The sequence below is a fragment of the Pleurodeles waltl genome, chromosome 5, assembly GCF_031143425.1.
Source record: "Pleurodeles waltl isolate 20211129_DDA chromosome 5, aPleWal1.hap1.20221129, whole genome shotgun sequence".
Classification (NCBI taxonomy): domain Eukaryota; kingdom Metazoa; phylum Chordata; class Amphibia; order Caudata; family Salamandridae; genus Pleurodeles; species Pleurodeles waltl.
Window position 1 is genome coordinate 520,019,744 of NC_090444.1, and position 20,663 is coordinate 520,040,406.

The following is a 20,663-nucleotide window of genomic DNA, read 5'->3' on the forward strand; positions in this document are numbered from 1 at the left end:
CGGTTGCTGTTTCAGGGAGGGAAGCATAACAAAAAAAGATAACGCTGAGCGAGAGATCGGAATTACATGGATTCTCGTGGAGTGCTCAAATAAGAAGAAAAGCGTGATTTAAAATTAGCAGTGGAAGACTACATGCCAGCCAAGCAAAAACAATGGTAAAGAGGCCATGTTCCAGGAAAGGGGCAACACATGATGGAGACAGCAAACTATCAAAAAAGAAATAAACAAATGAGAGTGGCAATAACGCCAAACAATGGAAAGCAATGGGCAGGCTTTAAGCTCACTTTAAGGTTTGGTAATTCCACAACAGGTCCTTAACAATCAGACAGTTTTCATTGTCTGGTAGGTAAGACCTAAAATATGACAAAAATGAATGCGGAAAATAGAGAAAATAGCTTTAGCCTTTTCAGTATGAGTCACTGGTGTCAACTCTTATTCCAGAAGTCACGGAAATCAATTCAATCCTATGGGAAACAGCAGAAAATCAGAAAAAATGTCTAAGCGTTGCTATGTTTGTTTTAATGGAACATGAACAAAAGCTATGCTGATTGACAGGTGGATGAGAGATCAGGATGAAAGAGTTCAGCAGTGGAGAAAAGTTACATTTGCCCGTAGACTATTTTATGAAGCTCAGCACGATTAAATGCTCTAGAAGTTGCAAAGCTATTTTTCTCCAAATAAAAGATTTGAAGACATCCATTCTTATGAGGGCATGTCATTTCAAGACAATTCAAAAGACACAATCACAAAAGTTCTTGTCTTTCATCAGGTCAGGGTATGTAATCATTTCCAGGAGTGAGTAAAAATATTACCCAAAAACATCAGCAATGGTACACACATGATCTAGTTTAGAATGTACAAATGCCTGCTCAGCCAAGGCTGTTCAAAAATGCCATACTCCTAAAACCTGGCAAAGACACCACTCCCTGTGGGTCTTGCAGACAAATAGACTGCAAAATTTTGATGTCTGACCTTTGCTTATTTTGGCTGAACAATAAAGGTTCGTAAAGGATAAGTACACATCTAACAATGCCAGAGTGGCCTATAACAAAAGCTTCTGAATACCGAGGCGCTTGAATGGTCCAGTCTCCTGCTGGATGCGGAGAAGGCCTTTGACAGGGCATACTGGAAACTCATACAGAAAATCCTCATTAAAACTGCTAACGGTCCAAATCTAAACAAATACATCATGGCTAGTTTCAGTAATCCCCCAGAACAACTAAACAGAATGAAGAGTTGTATCCCAAACTAACATTAACTAGCCTGACGAGACCAGGATGTCCTCATTCCAAATTCACATTTCTTCTGTCAATGGAACCCTTAGACCAGAAGATAAAAATAAAAATAGCCCTTATACTAAGGGAATCACACTGGAATAGAAGGTATGTCAAATTGTGCTTTTTGTAGACAACATCCTTTTGCTTCACAAGGATCTCTGAGTTCAAAGTGAATTATTCAAAATCATCAGCAATGGAAACATCGGATCGGGAGCAGTACAAGCAAAGATGTAGCACAGACACCATGACTTCAATAGAACAAGAAAGCTTTCCAAATCTGGAGGGTTTTCTGAAAAAAGAAGGTGAAAGATAGACCATCACAAAATTCCGACATTGCTTGATGTGCTGTATAATGACCTCTAGGAAAAGGAAGTTAGAGATCTCATGGCTAGGCCGAATGGCTACCAATAACATGAATTTCATTCCTTGACTCCTATTGGTTTTGCAAGCGTTACTGTTCAAAATCTCAATGGATACTACTAACCAGATTCAAAATAAACGTTTTGCTTTTATTTGGAAAAACAGGACCCCTAGGGTGCCTGAGGCAACACTATATAGGAAGGCAGTGGAAGGGAAATGGGACTTCTAAATGTAGAAAGCTACATAATTGTAATTCAAGATGCTACAGGTGGACATCAGTGAAGTTCCTCGGTTCCACTGCCATATTTTTGTGATTTTCACGTAAACATAGGCCTTGTGAACTTGACATGCTTACTTTGACTGTTACTTTGTTAGATATTTGGGATTCCCTTAAACAGAAAAAGACCACGGCCAAATTTCCCTCCCCCAGGAATATGGGATGCCACATTTCAATGAGGTTCGGAGACTTATTTGTAGATGGTATGCTACTGGATAGAGAGACTTGGGTCGATCAATTTAATCTTCAGCTGAATTACAGGTTTTGACTGATCCAGTTATTACTCTGGGCCAAAGACCGGCAGGCTTGAGCGAAAGCTAACGGAAAAGACCCCGTTTTGTGATAAAGTACAAAAAAAGGTCATCTTTATAACACGCATGTATTAACCATCTTCACACAGACAACCCACCAACATGTAAAATTAACTTGATTAGTGTCCTAGAAAATCCTGTTGCAGAAGAATCTTGCTAAACATCTTGGCAAGAGCAGCCAAGTCCTCCATATGCGTTTGGAAGAAAGTCAACACATACAGAATTATAACGCTATGTTATTTTATCCCTGTTGAACTAAAAGCTATTTACGGAGGTTCTGATCTGTTCTAGACTGGCTGTGGGGGACATGGTGATGGCCCTGTCCTAGAATACGGGATTTCTGGCAACAAATACTGACATCTGTACCTTTTATGCCACACCTAGTGTATGGGGAGGGGAGAAAGCTTCTCGTAATTTGTATACAGAGGGGAATCATAGAATACTGCCTCCCTATCCCACTCATTCTTCACCAAAAAAGTGTCCTACCATCTCACCGACTCAGTTTGGACTTGTTTCTCCAGAAAGAAAGACAACCCCAGGGGGCTGTTTATGGTCATCACACACAATATTGGAGTCATGCTTCATCTTCGGGTTACACCCTGGTCCCCTATAAACCAGGGTGGGCTCAACCATCTTTCAGAGAGCTCTTTGGATAGTATTCCTAGCAGGGTCTGAAACAATAAAAATACAAAGGACAACCCAGTTTCTCTTTATTTTGGGTGCCTTTGGTATCAATCAAAGAATGTAGATATAGGTATGTTCTTAAGGGGGTTACTACCCTACCACCTTAACATTAACAAATGGACCTCCCCCCTCAGAATACGAAAGTAGGATTACGGTTTCAACGTGAGCCTTTTCTCAGATTGTTCTTAGGGTAAGGGGAATTCCTTGATATTTGCACTAATCAAGTTTTTTTATCCGCCTGAAGGGTAAGTGCCCCTTATGGTTGGTGCCAAGCGTATGTGGACAGTGTAAACCCCAGGAGGATGAGCTATTATTAATTGGGAGTCTATCTTGCCCCAGGTAAGTCTATTTTTTCGTATTGTGTCAGGGAGTTTTACTTCCAATTCCAACTGTACAATTGTGAGTGTTGCATCGATTTAAGCCCAGGCACCTGTACAGAGCCCTCTTTTCACTTAATTTGGGTTAGATGCATAAGTTCTGATGAATACAGGGGTGTCTTCACCTTTATTAAAATGCAAGATATTGAGTTAAGTCCTTGCTCCTTGGTATAGTTTATAAACTCCACAAGTCTGTCCTACCAGTGAGATAAACCATGACAATACAGTGAGTATTCTTATCCAATTATTAATCCATATTTGTAACTTCAAAAGAAAAGAGGATTAACTTCTACCAAAGGATTTAACTAACTGTAAAAGACTAAACAGTATCAATACACCTTGGGAAAACATGTTCCTCCACTCCCAGATGAAGCAGATGGAGCTTTTTTAGGTGGAGCAATTATCCAAAAGGTTATCTAGCCATTAGAGGATCCGACAGTGGGTTACACATTTCAATTGTCCTCCTTTTATCTTCTGCTTTATAGATTAAACGGTTTGGGTGCCAGCATCCATAGGATCGCCATACAGGTTTTTTCCCCTTAAATAATCCCTTGATTATAACTGGTAGAATGCAAGTATTTATCTTTTATTACTCACTTTAGGGAAGCTTCTGCACCTGCTGATGATGAACTGTGATTCACTTTAGGGAAGCTTCTGCATCTGGTGATGGTAAACTGTGACTCAATACAAATATTAAAAAAATGTACATGAGATAAAATTTTTGGTGGTGGGCTATTGGTGTGGTAGTCAATGGAACTCAATAAGTTGTCACCCTAGGGTGGAGTGCTAATCGGGCCAGTGGTTGTCTTCCTGCTTTAAGTGCTTGATGCTGTATGTCAACGTTTAATGGTTCGAATATACTGCTCAGTAGTATGTTATAGTATTTTCCCGCAGGTTCTGGAAACTTGCCTTTGAGGTCTTGATGAAATATAGCGTTCCTGATGAAGGCATTTCATGCTGAAACACGTGTTGAAAATAATACACATTTGCCAAAGTTGTTGAATACACTCATGAAATGATTTGCAAGAACAGAATTGTCCAATTTGTAAAAGAAACAACAAATGTGTAAAATGTGTAAAGAAATATAATTAGGTTTTTGATGTTAAACATAATATGAGAAATTTTTAACAAATTCATCAAGATCGGAGGTGTTGTAGAAAAGAGTTTGTTTTAAATTATTGAAGGTCTAAATTATTGTGAAGCAGTGAATGTAGGGTGTAAGAGCATGGATGAGATGTATGTTGCACTTGTTGACAAACGGTAATTATGTCTCGACTGTAATCTGGGAAAAAAAGGAGTGGAGCTCAATTAAAGAATTCAGAAGTAATTTGATGTATTGAAGTAATTGAAGATTTCTGTACTGAGTAATAAAGCACAAAGGGAAAAGCACATTTAACTCCTCTGAGCCACTGATGTCTATAAGAGAGAAGTTTCCGAAACATTGAGACATTGAAATATGAAGGTAGACTGGGGTTTTAAATTCTATTAATAATTATTAATAATTAAAGAGAGTGTACAGGAAAGTGTTATTTCAAAGATTATCCCTGTTCATTACACATGCAATGGGTTTCATTGATACTATTCTTTTCTGCTGTAATTTTTGAAACGCCATTTATTCCTGATATGGACCAGGATCACTAACAGCTGTGTTTTTGGTTCAATAAGTGTTGTTCTAAAAATTACTTAAAGATATCTGCTATTAATGATAGCAAAAATCACCCAGAGCTGTGTTAACGATAATCTAGGCTAACATCTGTTAGAGCAGTGGCCTTGATAACACCAAAAGTCATCCAAAACACTGTATGATGTAATAGTAGACTCATTCAGAACTTCCTATTTTTAACACCCGGACTAACAGGTCTGCTACTGATAACAGTATATGAACTGGGTTCTGCTCTTGATTCTAAATACTAACTCAGATAAATCTGAAATAACCAGAACAAAAACGTTCCTCTGAAACCTATGCTTAATAATACAGATGTCACTGAGAGTTCTTCTAAAAATACTGAAACAATCAGAGTTCTGATTTATTCAAGCACATTTAGTTATGTGCAGGAGCCACTCAGACACAAACCAAAGGCCTGCACCATCATGTCGACCAAATGTTGCACTAGCCCTGCAGGGAGGCATCTGTAAATAATGGGCAGCCCCTCAGAAAATAGGAGTACATCCACTAGTGTAGATCCTCATGTACTGGCGGGAAAATCCACATGTGAACACAGGCTTCAGGAACACTCTTATCCACCAGCTGGTATGAGGCACCAACAAGACACACAAAGTGATGAGACCCAACATGCACAGAACCTGCAGGACCAAGATCCAAGCTGAAACATTAAACCTTAGACAGCATCCAAATACCAGGGATCCTTTAAGAATAAGTAAGGCTTAATAATTGTTGTGCTGAGCCTCACCAAATAAATATCAGCCTATGTGTGAGAGTGAGGCTTCTGGACCCTAATGGTAAAGCCCAGGTTTTGATGAAGAGCTATCGTCCGTTGGATATTTTAAGGACCATCATTGGGGACTACGCCAGCCAGTCGTACAAATAAAGAAATAACTTTACTTCAGCATCACAGCTACTATTTACTTCCAGCACCTTCATAAGATGAATAGAACTGTCATTAGACCGAATGGTAGGACTGCATCATCAGTGTGTTCGGACCGTACTGTGAACCTCAAGAACTGCTTGTAGGAGGGGAGAATTGAAAGATGAAAGTAGGTGTCCTGGATGTCCTGGTACACAAACCAGCCTCATAAGTTTGAGTTTAATGTCAATAAGACATGGCTCATGGGCAGCATCATGCACTTTTCCTGGTGGATTAAAGGGTTCAGAAGTTGGAGATCCACTATAGTTCTCAGGCCACTGTCTTTCTTGAGGACCAGGAAGCAAAGGGAGTAGGTTTCAGTATCCCTCTCTTCAGAGGAGGCGATTTTGTGGTCCCTTTGTCCAGCTGGGCAAAGACCTCCAGGATCGAGGCTCTAGCCGAAGAGCACATTCTGAAAGAATGGTTATACTTCTGGACGAGTATTGGAAACGAAGGGCATAACCACAGGAGATACTACTTGTCACATCCACTGGTCTGTCCTGATTGTCTCTCAACAAGTGACAAAGTGAGAGACACTTTTTTTCCCCCTCCAGAAGGTGATAAAGGGAGAGAGATCACAGGGGTTTGAATAGGGCTGAACGTACAGAGAACAGTGAGGTCTGTATTTGCTGCTATTGGTGATGCCCTCTTCATCCCCTATTGCCTTGAATGGGGAGAAATATAATTGCTGTGGCTTTTGGACAGGCTGAGGGGGCTCCTGTTGTGATTGCACAACCCTAGAGGGACCATGAAACATCCAATACTATTGGTAAAACTGCTGAAGTCGAAAGTCCAGGACCAGGAAGCAAGCAATAGGTCTTATCCTTCTTCCAAGGAGTCGTCATCCTTGTCTCCTAAAAAGCAGTTCTTTGTCATAGGTATTGTCCATGGGCATAACTTGGACATCTCCCAAAAATCCAGTAGAAAACATTCAAGCATGACAACTGCAACTATAGACTGAGCAACATTGTCTGTGGAATCAAAGCCATACTTTAGGATATGTATTTGCACATCTAGGCCATCAGTCACTAGGTCAGAGAATTGCTTCTTCATTTGATCTAGCATGCTGATAGTCAAAAGGCAAAGTTCATCAACTTCCATAAGACCTCGACATAGTAGCCTAAAAGGCGGGGGCATTAGAAGTATGGAGAGCCAATTATCACCAAAGGAGTGAAACTTCTTGGATTTTCCATCCAATGGAATCGTAGGAAAGGCCCTAGAGTTGTGCTTTGAAGACAAAGTTTAGAACACCAGACTCTTCCAAGACAGGTGGAAAGATAAACAGTGCAGGTCTTCCAAGTCAGTCTATGGCATCTGGCAAACTGCCTCTGAACTGCTGGGTCTGAAAGGGACTTTTCACATGCAGTCATTATAGTTCTAGGACAGCATCAAGAAGTGGAAACAAGGCCTCAGCCAAAGCAGAAGCAAAAAGAGGGTTGCATGATTTCTGTGAGAATATTAAACTTAATTCGGCAGGAGGCAAAGTCAATTCCAAGTCCTCCACTGCCTTCTGAACAGGTGTTTTAAAAGATGAGACGTCCTCTGAAGGAGAACCAGAGATCAATGAAATATCCAATTTTGGACACTTATCTAGACCACAAGCATTTTTAAGACCAGGAAGATGAGTAAGGTAAAAGTGCAAGAGGAGAGTAACTGCATCACCCTCCATGGAACTCGATACCCTGGACGAGGTGCTCACAATATGGTTCACTGACAAATGTAGCCTTGACCTTTTCCTTTGACACACAGATTATGTTTTCATCTATCAACTCCATGGCCAGCACCAGAGTCTGCTCTGTAAGTAACATCGCCATTGACTTAAAAACTGGTGCCAAAAAGGGCCAGAGTGACTGGGGACTGCGCCCTAGAGAATTTTGACTTTGTAATAGGTGTCAAGTCCTAACTCCCTCGGGGTACAGCATCAAAGGCTTTGGGTCGGACCACTAAAGGCACCTTGAGTAGGAATGGACCCTCCCCCTTCTTTAAGGAGTAACTGAGATGGTTGCAGAAGCATCAGGAAAAGATCCAGCATTGCCAGCCAGAAGACCTTGACCTGCACAGTCAAGTGAAGTATAAAGACATTTTTGTCTCAACTTCTTTTTTGCTGGTGGTACGCTGGTAATGAGGAAGAGCTGTCCTGAAGACGCTTCTTTGAGGAAGATGATGACGCGTTCTTCCCATGGTGCTCAATGTGCTTTTTGTGGGAAGGTCTTTTAGGACAACGTGCCTGGCTGGTGACCTACCTATGGGAGAGAAGGCCCACTTGGTAGTCTCTTTGTGGGTCATAGCCAAAAATAACTTGGCCCCCTGTGCCCATATGGCCCTTGGGTGCATAGAGGTGCAACAATAACGAGCCGCAGCATCATGTCCCAGCCTCTTGCACCACATAAAATCGTAACCGGGTCCAAAGGTGTACCTGCTTATGGCACCTGCTGCATAGCTGAAAACAAGAGGTCCTTTGCAGAGACTTTATCTAGTTCTTGTCAAAAGAAAGCAGAGGAATGTCAGTGAGACACTGAAACAAGCCTCTGGACAAGGCCAATAAGATGCAGAAAACCAGAAACTAACACTAGCGCATTTGTTGGTACATAATATACCCCAGTGGGTCACGTCTAGCGGTGTAGTCGCAGCTGGAGCCGTGTGGCACTACCTGCCAGCACTGGAGAGTCGCTACTAGGGAAAAGGTATCCCAGACAAGTCTGAAACCAGGAACAAGTATTCAGAAGGGCTGGAATATGCGGAGGGATGTATCCTTCAGAATGGCAAACTGACGCACCATATAGTCTGAAAAAGCAGTTATCTATCGGAAATGAGAAAATCACACATATAATTTGCATAGTACAGATCAGCATTATCCGATGACTAGAAGGAGCAGAGGAGAATCCACTCAGGGTAGGTAAAGAATGGATTTTTCTCAGGGAGTTAAGATGGAAAGATTCACTCCAAATTACTGTGCTCACTTGAGCATTCATTACCAGATAACAAACTACACATTCCTCCCTTTTGGCATCAAGATAAAATGGCATAATAGATGTCGCACAAATTATGCTGTAATTGGTGTTTCTGCTACACAGCTTTAAATGTATATTAATTTTTAATCGGTTATCTAGCATTGACCAACTTTGGACTCAACAATCAGATGTCAATCCCTTTTGAGGTTCAAACCTTCTTTGTAAAATTATTAGGAATATAATAAATAACTTGGGACAAGGGGATGCTGCCAGGCGCAGATACCAACTTCTCCTTGTCCAAAAGCATATATTACATTGTAATGGTTTGTTTCCATTCTCTGGTTTTACCATACAATAGCATTCCCCAAATACATAACCAAAGTCTGTGCTTTGCTGAATTTTTTAGTAACATCTTTACGTTCCTGGAAAAGACCTACTGTATTTCAACGGGTACACTGGGGGGGGGGGGGGGGAGTTTTTAATATGTTACAGTGCTGTATTTCTCACTGAACTGATTTAACTATGTTCCGACAACTACTGAAGATCCAGCAGCTCACAATGGACGCTGTCTAAAGAATATGCCATTAACCTATTCTGAAACTGCTTCCACTTTAAGGGGGTCTGCGTTATGAAGAATAATGTTGACAAACTTCTGTATCTTTCTCCAGGAAACCGGCGATTTTGTGACTTCCATGTCCTTGTTTTAGCACAAAGTGCTAGCATGCGAAGACCTTGACCAAGATCCTCATTGTCCAGTCCCAATGTATCTAAAAGGTCTACAGATGTTCCTTTCTTACAGCTAACGATGGCTCCTTCGTGATTAACACTGACTTACAAAGGGGCTGTGCTGTGCATCTCACCTGGCAGCAAGCAACACTATACATACGAAGTCATGCTACAACTGTTGCACACAGTCACACACCTGGCTGTCAATGAAACAGTTCTGGTTGTCACATTTACTTCTGTACTCCTCCATGCAAACAAAGATATAATCCTCACAGGCAGTGATACATTTTGTTCTTGCTAACATACCCAAACATAGATGTCACGATTTCTCCCACTAACCTGCTTGTCACACACATCAATTGGTTAGTCTCTTGTTACACCTTCATTTTACATACTTCAGGCACGTTCCACAGGAAGCAATGCTTTGTGCAACAAACCTACTCTCAGGTCTACCAATGTACATATACACGTTTATTCGAGTGGCAGCAGCTGTACAGCCAGTTCGGGAACTTAAAACACTACAATGTGCTAGATCTGAGAGGCCAGGCAATACTGCAAACCACAATAGACAGCTGAAGTAATACAGGTAGGGGATTCTCTTTACTGATGCGAAAGGGAAATATGCAACAACAGAGGTGTAGGGTAACAGCCTTGCTGATGGCCTAGTACTACGTTATGCAGCTGGACTGCATTTTACTGTAAAGGCCCAATTTTGAGAGCCATTTGGGAATCTCAGTGAGGCAATAATAGTCCATGATCCCAGTCAAGGTTGCAGTGTATTGCGACAGCACAACGGACATCTTAGTACTGGGATACAATTGCTTTCTATTGGACGTGACAGTAATTTGTAAGAGGACTTCAGGCCTCCCAATACTTGGAAACTAGTGTTTGAAGCGAATCAGGATAGCTCCAAAGAACTGTATATGACTCAGTATTCGCATATTAGTGAAGCAAGTTTAGACTGAGGTGCATTTTGAGACGTGATTGGAGCTCTCAGTACTCAGAGATAAACGTACGTAACAGGCCAAGATAAAAATGCTTCAGATGTCCTGACACTGAGGAACCAGCATAGGATGGAAATAAGGACATCTGTTCTGTTACTCTGTAGATGGCTCAGTACAGGTATCCACCAGAGAGACTAAAGTTGGTATTTTAAATGCATTGGAAGGGCTTTATAGATTTTTTTCCTCCAGAAATGGCATAAGCGTGCATGGCGCAGGCCACAAAAGCAGTGCCTGGTGAAAGTCCTGTGATGTCTCAATCCTGGGATATTAGTGCAGGTCTGTACAGTAGTCCACGGTGAGAGCCTTGTACTGCCGATTGGTGAACAAAGTATAAGAGGCACAACTCTTCTGTACAACAATTCTATCATTCTTCTATACATCTGGTATATTGTGTTTGTTTCACACTTTTATCACTGGCACGTGTATAATTGCTGCTACTGGGGCTGTGGCAATTTAAGAGTTTATTACTCCAATTCAAAACTCTTTCTGAACTGTTTCATTTTAGCCAATTTGTTTGAAAAACTGTGTTGCGAACTCAATATTTAGCCTCTATTGTAGTGCAGTGTTCTTTAATGAGAATCTTCCCTCCACCAAATGCTCTTTCTGGAGAGGGCGGGGCTGACTGTACAATATGGGGCTGGAAAGAACATTTTTGCAGCGCTGCCTTCGGCTCCCAGCTCAAACCTGGCTGGCAAAGTAGTTTTGAGCATTTTTCCATCAGAATGTTGCAATGCAGCGAAGAAACACTTAAGTGCAAGAGAAATTCTCTCTACCGCAGCCTCTGAGCAGTACCTTCGCTACGTTTCGAAAAGCTTTTTAATACTAAGATGTATTTGGAAACAACAGCGGAATTTGTCATCATGTTCCAGTGATTACAGTGCAAACCCCAGACTCGGCGGGCTTCTCATCCCCATGGTAACTAAACCTCAGACATTGTCTCTCACTCCGCCGTAAGATCGAATGCAGGAGGCCTTTGTGCCTGATGCGATTCCTCCTTCAACATCTTACCAACAGACATCAGCGTCCCCAGGCCGGACGCCTTCCTAATTGAGATGCAAATGAATCTGTGGCTGATTACACTTCCCTTAAAGCCCCTGACAAGTGCAGCTGTAGCCAGAGTTTGCAGACCTTCCAACAAGTGACTTCAGCTGTCTTACTTGTAGGAACCATGCCAGATGTACATGCACCACGCTCTTTCTCCATCCCCAGCACTGAAAACCAAAGCCTTCTATTCAAAGATGAACTTAAAAGGGCCAGCATTTTCGTTTGCTCCCGCACCAAGTGATCTAGAAAGTTTGTTGACATCTCAAATTTATAATTGAAGACACTGTAGAGTACCCTACTTGAAGGGAGCACACTGCACACAAAATGTATTCCGCAGCAAGGGGTTTGCTTGCTCTGAAAGATTGTTTTGAAGCATGAGTCCCAGTACCTCATAGAATCAAGATTCTGCCTTACATGTTTCAGTATAATGTTTTGAAATTGGGCATGTTTCATTCAGTACCTGGATAGTGTTAATTCAAGCTGTCAGCTGTACAGCATTCAGACACCACATCGACCTATTGTGTACTTTCTAAATAAAGTATATCGGACAAATAATCTTGTCGCTGAAGGCAGACGCACATCTAAGATACAGTTTGTAAATTGTTTTCTCGACTCTACCGCTAACTTCCATGATGATGCGCTCGTCTCGTGCGTTCTACATTACAATTGGTGTGTCCCTCTGCTGTGAGAGAGACTGACAACTCCTGGTTTTAGCGGATTTTTCCCTGATGGGCATGGGTAAAGGGTTTCATAGCTTTGCAGCTGTACTAAGAGCAGGGCCAGGGAGGAAACCTAAAGGACTAGCAGGCATCGCCTCTTGGCTCGACAGGAAGCCAATCTGGAGTGAGCATATTAATAGAAATCTTTGGGATTGTAGGCTACCAAGTATCAGGGTAAGATCTCATGTCCATTCCATTCCTCAAAGGCATGGCCTTGGGGTGACTAGTAATTCCTGCCATCCATTGTTTTAGAGCACAACTATATTCTTTCAGATCTGTAACTTGTCTTTTCTGCAGTCAAAGGAAGAGGAGCAGAGGTAGTTATACAACTTACCTGAGAGACGTCACCTTGACTGCTCCCTGGAATTATGGATCACATGCAGGTACACACAGACATAATAAAGGATACAAACTCTGGTACAGTGGTATCAGGGACTTCACAGCTCGGCTTGCATTGATACATGTGGCACAAACGAGAGTTGGCAGCAGCTTTGCAGTCACTATCGCTCCATCAAACAGCGGCCCAAAAAATGGCACCTGCAGATGAAAGAGTACTTTTGTTATACTCGTAGTAACTTCATAAAATAACTAAATTAAACCCAAAACTAAGGGATTGGTGTCAAACCGTCACATGAACACCAGAACAGCACACCAGAAACACTTCATCCTGAAGCAGGGAATGGTCAGCAAGCATATTAACGTAATAGCATAATATAATATTTTATTTTATAATGTATTGCAATGGTAGTTAATGACCTCATCACGTCATACTGTGTAAAAAGATAAAAAATACATGTAGCCAGGAAAAATCACTATTATTCCTACCTTGACAAAACATTTTTTTAAAGTAGTATAAATCCCATTTCAGCCCCAAATTATATATATGTATGTCAGGGATCTGAGGAACTGTCCACCTTCCAAGTATATATTAGAATAACCTATCGCGGTTTACACATATATAGAATTCAAAAACAAAAAAGGAGAAAGACGAAAGATATGGAAAAGGAAATAAACAGAATGCTTACTTAAATTGTAAAACAGGCCAGCACAAGAGGATCATGCATTGAATGGGGAAGAATGTGCCATGCAACAGGGCATCACATGTAAAATTCTATGCCTTATGATAAAAATACTTAAATTACGTAAAGTATGAAAAGAGATACCATAGCACTCAAGCGTAAGTCTAAAGGAGTCAAAATCAATAAAGTAAATATTTGTGGAAAATAGGATTAGTCAAATGAGTTTATTGAGACATGGAAAGTTCTCAGATCTGCAATGCATACGTCATCACAACAGCAGCCAACATGTGTTTCGTCACAATACGTGATTTTTGCAAGGCCAAATATAAATAAGAATCAAGTTCATATTAAGATATATAATGGACTCCTAAATTAGGTAATCTGTATTAAGATGTCTAATCTGAAATAATGAAAGGAAGCCCATGCAGGAGATTAACTGCTAGCTATAATATATGTCTTTAGTCCAGCATTGAGAATTTTCAGAAGTTCAAATATTTCTGGAAGATGGCCAAGGTGAAAGTCTGAAAGTGACGACAATATGGTCAGTGAAAAGGAAGGCGGAGGGTTACACTATATAATTCAGATACGGCACTCTGAGTAGCAATTTCAAGTGTGGACGGGGCCCATCAAAATGCTAAGGGCAGTCTTTAGAGTACACACGGTCCTGAATAGTAAATGTTAAACTCGGTAAGGAGAGCTTGGTATGTTCTTATCTCTAGAACAAAATGTTGAGGAGCAGTGCAGTGTCCGAAGTAGAGGACCTTTACTTCGGTCCTTAGCATCTTGTAGAGGACTGGCTGCATGACTCCACAAATTTTACTATGCAGTGTTCCACATACATCTGCCATGTACAGATGTCGGGAAAGGACTCCCCTCTGATGAACTGCCTCCACTTCTATTACTTGCTGGGTGCCACTATGCATAATAAAGACAACTGTTTGGTGGACCCCGTCCACACACCTAATTTGCTACAGAGAGTGCCCCATCTGAATGCACAGACTATTGGATACATTCACCTTCCTTTTTACTTTTGTAAATCAACCATATTGGGTTGCCTTTCAGACTTTCACCTTGGCCAGAGAACTTCCGAAAATACTCAACGCAGCTCTAAAGACATACATCATAGCCAGCAGTTACTCTCCTGCTTTGGCTTCTTTTCATTATTTCAGACTATAAACCTCAGTACATATTACCTATCTTCAGAGTCCATTATACATCTTGATATGAACTTGATTCTCATTTGTTATTAGCTCTGAAAAAGTCACGCATTGTGACAAAACACGTGTCGGCTGTTGTAATGATATATGCATTGTGGATCACAGAACTTTCCACTTCTCATTTGACTGGACCCATTTTCTATAAATGATTACTTTATGGACTTTGACTCTTTTGGACTTCCATTTGAGTGCTATGGTATATCTCTTTTTGTACTTAAAGTGTACAGTGGATCTTGTGGTCCATTTATGTCTGTTCCCTTGGCAGCAGGGTGCGTGATACCTGACAAGCACCAGCAAAAAGGTTCTTGCCTATTGTATTTTACCCACATTTACTTTTGTCAATGGGAGGTGCGATTTGTATACCACTACTACCTCTATGTACTTAAATATTTACGTAAAGATCCTAGAGATGTTTGCCTCCAGAGAATTCAAGCAAAACACCGAACAAGGCCCTCTGACGTACAGCGCCAGCCACAGGATTCTGATCGATTTCGTCCGGCACTCATTATTTTGCAAACTAAGCACTGTCACACATACATCCGTTACCAAGTGGGAACCACTACTCATCACCAACAAGCAATGTTAATGATGGTCAGTAAGTGATTTCTGCATGATCAAGACCACCACACCATCATTTTAGATTTAAGCTAAGACTAGTGGATCACAGCCTCTACTGAATGGCACAAGGCTCAGCCCTTTTCCTCCAAGACCTGATTATCGCACTCATGAAATTGTCCTGCTTAGGTACAATATCACCACTAGCGTAGTGAATCCTAGTTTGTTTTAATGGGAAACAGCAGTTAGCCTAGCCTTTGGCTTGCAGACTCGTGTCCCCGTCACCTCGTGACTTTAACCCTACTTAGCTTGCTCTGTTTTAGAGCATTTATTTAATTATATCTTTTAAGATGGCTGCCTTGTTTTTAGTTAGGCCTATGCTTTAGTTTCATGTTATCGGTGCCACAGCGCCAAGGCGTCAATATCAAGCGACAAAGATAAACAAACTGTAGGTGTTCACATTAGGTACTTCCCCTCTTCACGCCTTCAAGGGAATTGTTTATTTAAATAACCGTCCCAAGCATGTCTTGTTATCTATTGTTTGGAAACTGACCTACGTCAGGGGTCCAAGCAGATCTGTATAAAAGCACCTCACTTAGACAGATAGTGAGAGGGATTCCGACCAGATGCCATTGCTGCTATCAATGCTGCACGTCACCTTGACGCTGATCCAATCTTCGTGTCCTTACGGAGTCTGAGCTAGAGACCTCATTCCAAGGTAATGAGGGTTGGGGGCTCTTCTCATGGATATGGCATTGGCAGATTAGGTTTATCACACCTAGCTCTCTTTTAGGTTAGAGATTAGGTACATGACTTTAGGGTATTAGGACATATTTCTCATCTCCTGTCATTTCATGTCATTGCAAGATGGTGGGGGTCTTGGTATTAATGACACTTGTCTTTACCATTCTCTTTCATGCACTGTTTATTATCCTAATCATTGCAGTCCATTCAACTTATCACAGATTGCAGTTTTGCTAAATAAAATCTATTGAAATTTTACTGCATCGCTTTCATTGCCTGTGTTTGATTGAGACATGTTGTTCATGTGAGAAAGGGGTAATCTCCGTTTAACCACGACACTCCCTGAGATGTCAAACTTGAGTCCATGGGTAGGGGCTGCCACAAATCACTTTTTACTGTTTGGATTCTTGGAGAGGTGCTGCTTGTGAGCTGGGAGGGCTGGGACAACAGTTGTGACTTGTTGTAGGACTGGCACAGTCGCCTACAAACAAAAGTACTGTCATCCTTAAACCAGCAGTCTTGCCTAAAAAGCAAGAGTCAAACTACGGCAATAGCCAGCTGCTCAAAATTCACAGGTACTCCTCCTGCTGAGTCACATAAAACAAACATACAGAAAGAATAGGACAATAAAGTGCAGCGAAGGTGAGAGGCAATAATGTCTTCCTCCAAATCTGCTGTGAGCAATCTGCTAAGGAAGTGTCTAATAGCTTGATGACGTTATGGAAGGAAAGTCTACGGCTGACTGTGTTGAGGTCTACCAGATGCTTTTCCATCTTGACATGTGGCAAAACAGGTGTCATCACCAACAAGTAATGTGCAATAAGGTTTCATCAGGATAGTAGTGATAAAGGTTAGGAGCCTTAAGTCAGACACAAAAATGGTGTGTCTTAAAGGAATGCGTTAATATGTACCGTATACATAATTAACCAGATCATTTACAGGTTATACAAAATCATTCAATTAAAACAGTAACTTTCATCGTACTTTCTTTTCTAACCTGTAATTAATATTACTAATGCTCTTTACTGTGCATGATACATCATTAGGCAACATTTTTATGAAGTTCTCATTGTGTTTCTTCAGGGCAGCCAAGTGAGCCCATTGTTTACATGATAGTTATCATTGTCCACGGGTCATAGTATTTTTGTTATAGCTGCAACATAGCGTAAGCAACATTACAAAACAGCCATTTAACACATTTTTGAATGTACATGCAAAAGGTCAGCTCATAAAATAAGCTGACAACAAATCTACTTTCAACAAACCTAAAAGACTTTTCAACGGTATTTTGCAGCTTAAACTATGCATGTCAAGGAAGAAGAGTGGGTGTCTGCAGTCAAGGCTTTACTATATATACAATGTTGTACAGAACAACAAATAACACTATCACTGTAAACTGATACACCTAAAGGGAACATCGTTTAAGATTTCAATTACAGATGTATATAGAGTTCTCCATAAAACTGTTTCTTCAAAGTTTTCAGTTGAATGGTATTCAAAGGATGTTGCGAATAAAATGGTTATTTTTTCAGTATCGGAGAGTTCTCTTGTTCCGGTGGGCGTGGAGGACCCACCACAACCCTTCCCTTTTCTTTCCTCATCTGTTCATTATTCTTCCCCTGCCTACTCCTTCAACTATGTTTTCTTTCTTTACGCTAGCCCACTACCAATGCCAGTACCCACCCCTATGCCACCCCATAGCAACTGGTACCTCTGTGCATTCCCTAGCCTTCTATCATGTCTATACTGTAGTATCCCTATCTATCTATATCCTAGTCACCCTGTTGCTACCTACATCCTAGCACCACTACCATACCTGTACCCTAACACTGCTACACCTATCTATACCCTAGATCATCTACCACCACCGATTATCCCATTACATGTATTTTTGTACTTCTAACTATATAATAAGTAGTATTCTGTAGGGCCTCATCTTATATTTTAGATCAATTCCCTGACATATTTATCTCTATACACACAAACACTGTACTTCTTCATATACCCTAATTGCTCTACCCCATCTATTACTTTCTCCCATACCTATACCCTAATACACCTATAACTGCCTAAATCTTAGTACATCTACCGTAACACTAGGTACCTATGCACTTACCTCTATTTTTACCCATACCCTGGCACCACTACTCCCACCTAAGTCATAGTGTCTCAACGCCCACCTTGTCCTCAGTGCATATGCACCTATCTATATTCTTTTATCAATACCCCAATTATATGCTGTTAGCTCTACTGATAGCATAGTACCTGTTAGACCTGGCATCCTTTGCATGGTTTCCCTTGTCTTTTTGCCTCTGCTTCCTGTATTTTCAACTGTGTGCTGGATTTCGGGACTCTATTCACCTTACCACTGCTGACCTGTGCTACAGTGCAAGTGCTCCCTGTGTAAATTGTGATTACTATTGGTGATCCATGAGTGGGATATTTGATTTACCAATAAGTTCCTAGAATAGTGCACCATGTGTGCCCTGGGCCTGTAAATCAAATACTACTTGTGGGCCTGCAGCACTGATTGTGCCACCCACGAGTAGCCCTGTAAACATGTCTCAGACCTGCCACTGCAGTGTCTGTGTGTGAAGTGTTAAGTTGCCATGTCGACCTAGCATGTGCACCCAAGTGCCAGGCCCAAACCGTTCCTTTTAGTACATGTAAGGCGCCCCTAAGGGAGGCCCTGGGTAGCCATATGGGCAGGGTGCAGAGCATTTAAAAGGTAGGACATGTTCTGGTGTGTTGTACATGTCCTCATAGTGAAATACTGCTAAGTTCAGTTTCCACTATTGCAAGGCCTACTATCTCTCTAACAGGTTAACATGGGGATTGCCTTTAAATATCTTTGAAGCACAGTTTCCCACTGGGAGCAGAGAGAGATATAGAGCTTGGGGGCTCTGAACTGACAATTTACATCTTTTGGTAATGTTGGTTTTCAGATTGTCTGTTTGAAAATGACACTTAAAGAAAGTGGGCATTTTTTGCTTAACCATTCTATGCCTCTGCTTGGCTGCTGAATCCATGTCTGGGTCAGACTGACAGTTATGTTGTTTGTGAATTCACTCTAGACAGTGACAAAAGGGAGCTGAGGTGTGTCCTGCATATCCTAATGAGTCTTCCTGGGCTAGAGGGAGAAGCTGACACCTGCACTTGAAAGGGCTGTGCCTGACCCCTCAAAATACAGTCTCCAATCCTCTAGGGTGTAGCTGGGGCAGGGCAAGGAAGAGGAAGGGTCTTGTGCACTACAAAGACTTTCCTTTGAAGTTTCCTACTTTAAAGGCGGAAATGAGTATAAGTATTGGACTGCTGACCCCACAACTTTAGAACACTTCTGGATCAAGAGGAACCTCTGCCAAGGAAAAGAGCCGGAGAGCTGTGATGAGGAGTACTGCATATTTGCTGTGTGCGCTTTGCTGGGTTGATCTGCTTCTGCCTTAGAGAGGACAAAGACTGGAGTTCACTGTGTATCCTGCTTGTGAAGATTCTCCAAGGGCTTGGATTGAGCTTGCTTCCTGTTAAGAAGTCTCAGGTACATCAAAGACTTCATCTGCCAGCACCTGGGCTTTCTTACTGAGACCCCCTGACTTGCCAAGTGGTGCCACATCCAGACCCTGGGCCCTTGGAAGGAGAAGCTGGCAAAACTTGAGTGAAAATCCACACACCGGAGCTGAGCAGCAGAAAAACGGACACAGCACTTGCCTCGCGGCTGTAAAATAGACACAGCAGCAGCAGAAATCAACACATCCCCAGCTCAGTGTGACTTGACCATGCAGTGCGTCTGGATTTTCCAAGCATCTTCCCTGGGCGTCAAAATCTTCATCACATGGACCCCAGGCTGCTCGTCCGGATATCGACGCATCTCTTCCCTGTGAAGAAAGAATCGACGTATCGCTTACCCAGCGAGAAAGACTCGACGCATGGCCTCACTTGCAAGTAAGGAATCAATGCGTCGCTTGTTTTTCTGACACACCCTCACGGCTTTATTTTTGAAGCATACCAGGTACTTCGTGATAAAACAACGCATCCATTAATTCTTATGGATTAAGACTCTTTTTACTTTAAAATTTGATATCTCTACTTGCATATGTTGGATTTTTGTTGTTTTGGGTCTTGTTTGATTTAGATAAATATCAGCTATTTTTCTAAACTGTTGTGGAGTCCTTTTGTGGTGTTTTCACTGCGTTACTGTATGTGTTTCTGCAAATACTTTACACACTGCCTCTGAGATAAGCCTGACTGCTTGTGCCAAGCTTCCAAGGGGGTGAGCAGGGGTTATCTGAACTGTGTATCACCCTTACCATGACTAGAGTGAGGGTCCCTACTTGGACAGAGTGTAAACTGACTGTCAACTAGAGACCCCATTTCTAAGATTACTTTTACCAATATGCTAGCACCTCCAGTATATATACACATGCCTACTCCAAAGTATCTCTACCCCTACTTATAACCGAAGTACTTAAAAAGCGGTCTATAACTTTAGACCACTTCTCCTACCTGTACCCCTGTGTTTCTGGCCCTACGTATATCCCAGTTCTTTCCTCTCCATTGACTCTTGTCCCCTTTCCTTCTTACCTGTTTCCTGTGTTTGATTTGTAGAGTTCCCTTTAATTTATCTAGGATTTTTTGTTCCCTCATTTTACAAATTCTCTTAGATAGAGTTTCACCAGCCTGGTTCATAAAGCTGGTGCTGTCAATTTTTGGTTTAGAAGAAATGAGATACAGCCTTCCACTGCACTCATCGAACACTGAATTTCTTCCATGCTGCATGTCCACCATGATGAGGGAAGTGCTCAGTAAAGCAAGGGCT

The 20,663-nt window shown here is 41.6% G+C and overlaps 1 protein-coding gene across 5 annotated transcripts in view; it reads right to left on the reverse strand.

The window, feature by feature from the left end:
* Positions 1 to 20,663, reverse strand: part of RALGAPA2 (Ral GTPase activating protein catalytic subunit alpha 2) — a 1,651,508-nt gene that overhangs the window by 387,424 nt on the left and 1,243,421 nt on the right. For all 5 annotated transcript variants that reach the window (XM_069234346.1, XM_069234347.1, XM_069234343.1 and 2 more), the window contains one exon: positions 12,725 to 12,852. In XM_069234346.1, coding sequence (XP_069090447.1) covers positions 12,725 to 12,852 — 128 coding nt within the window. The remainder of the gene's footprint in view (positions 1 to 12,724; positions 12,853 to 20,663) is intronic.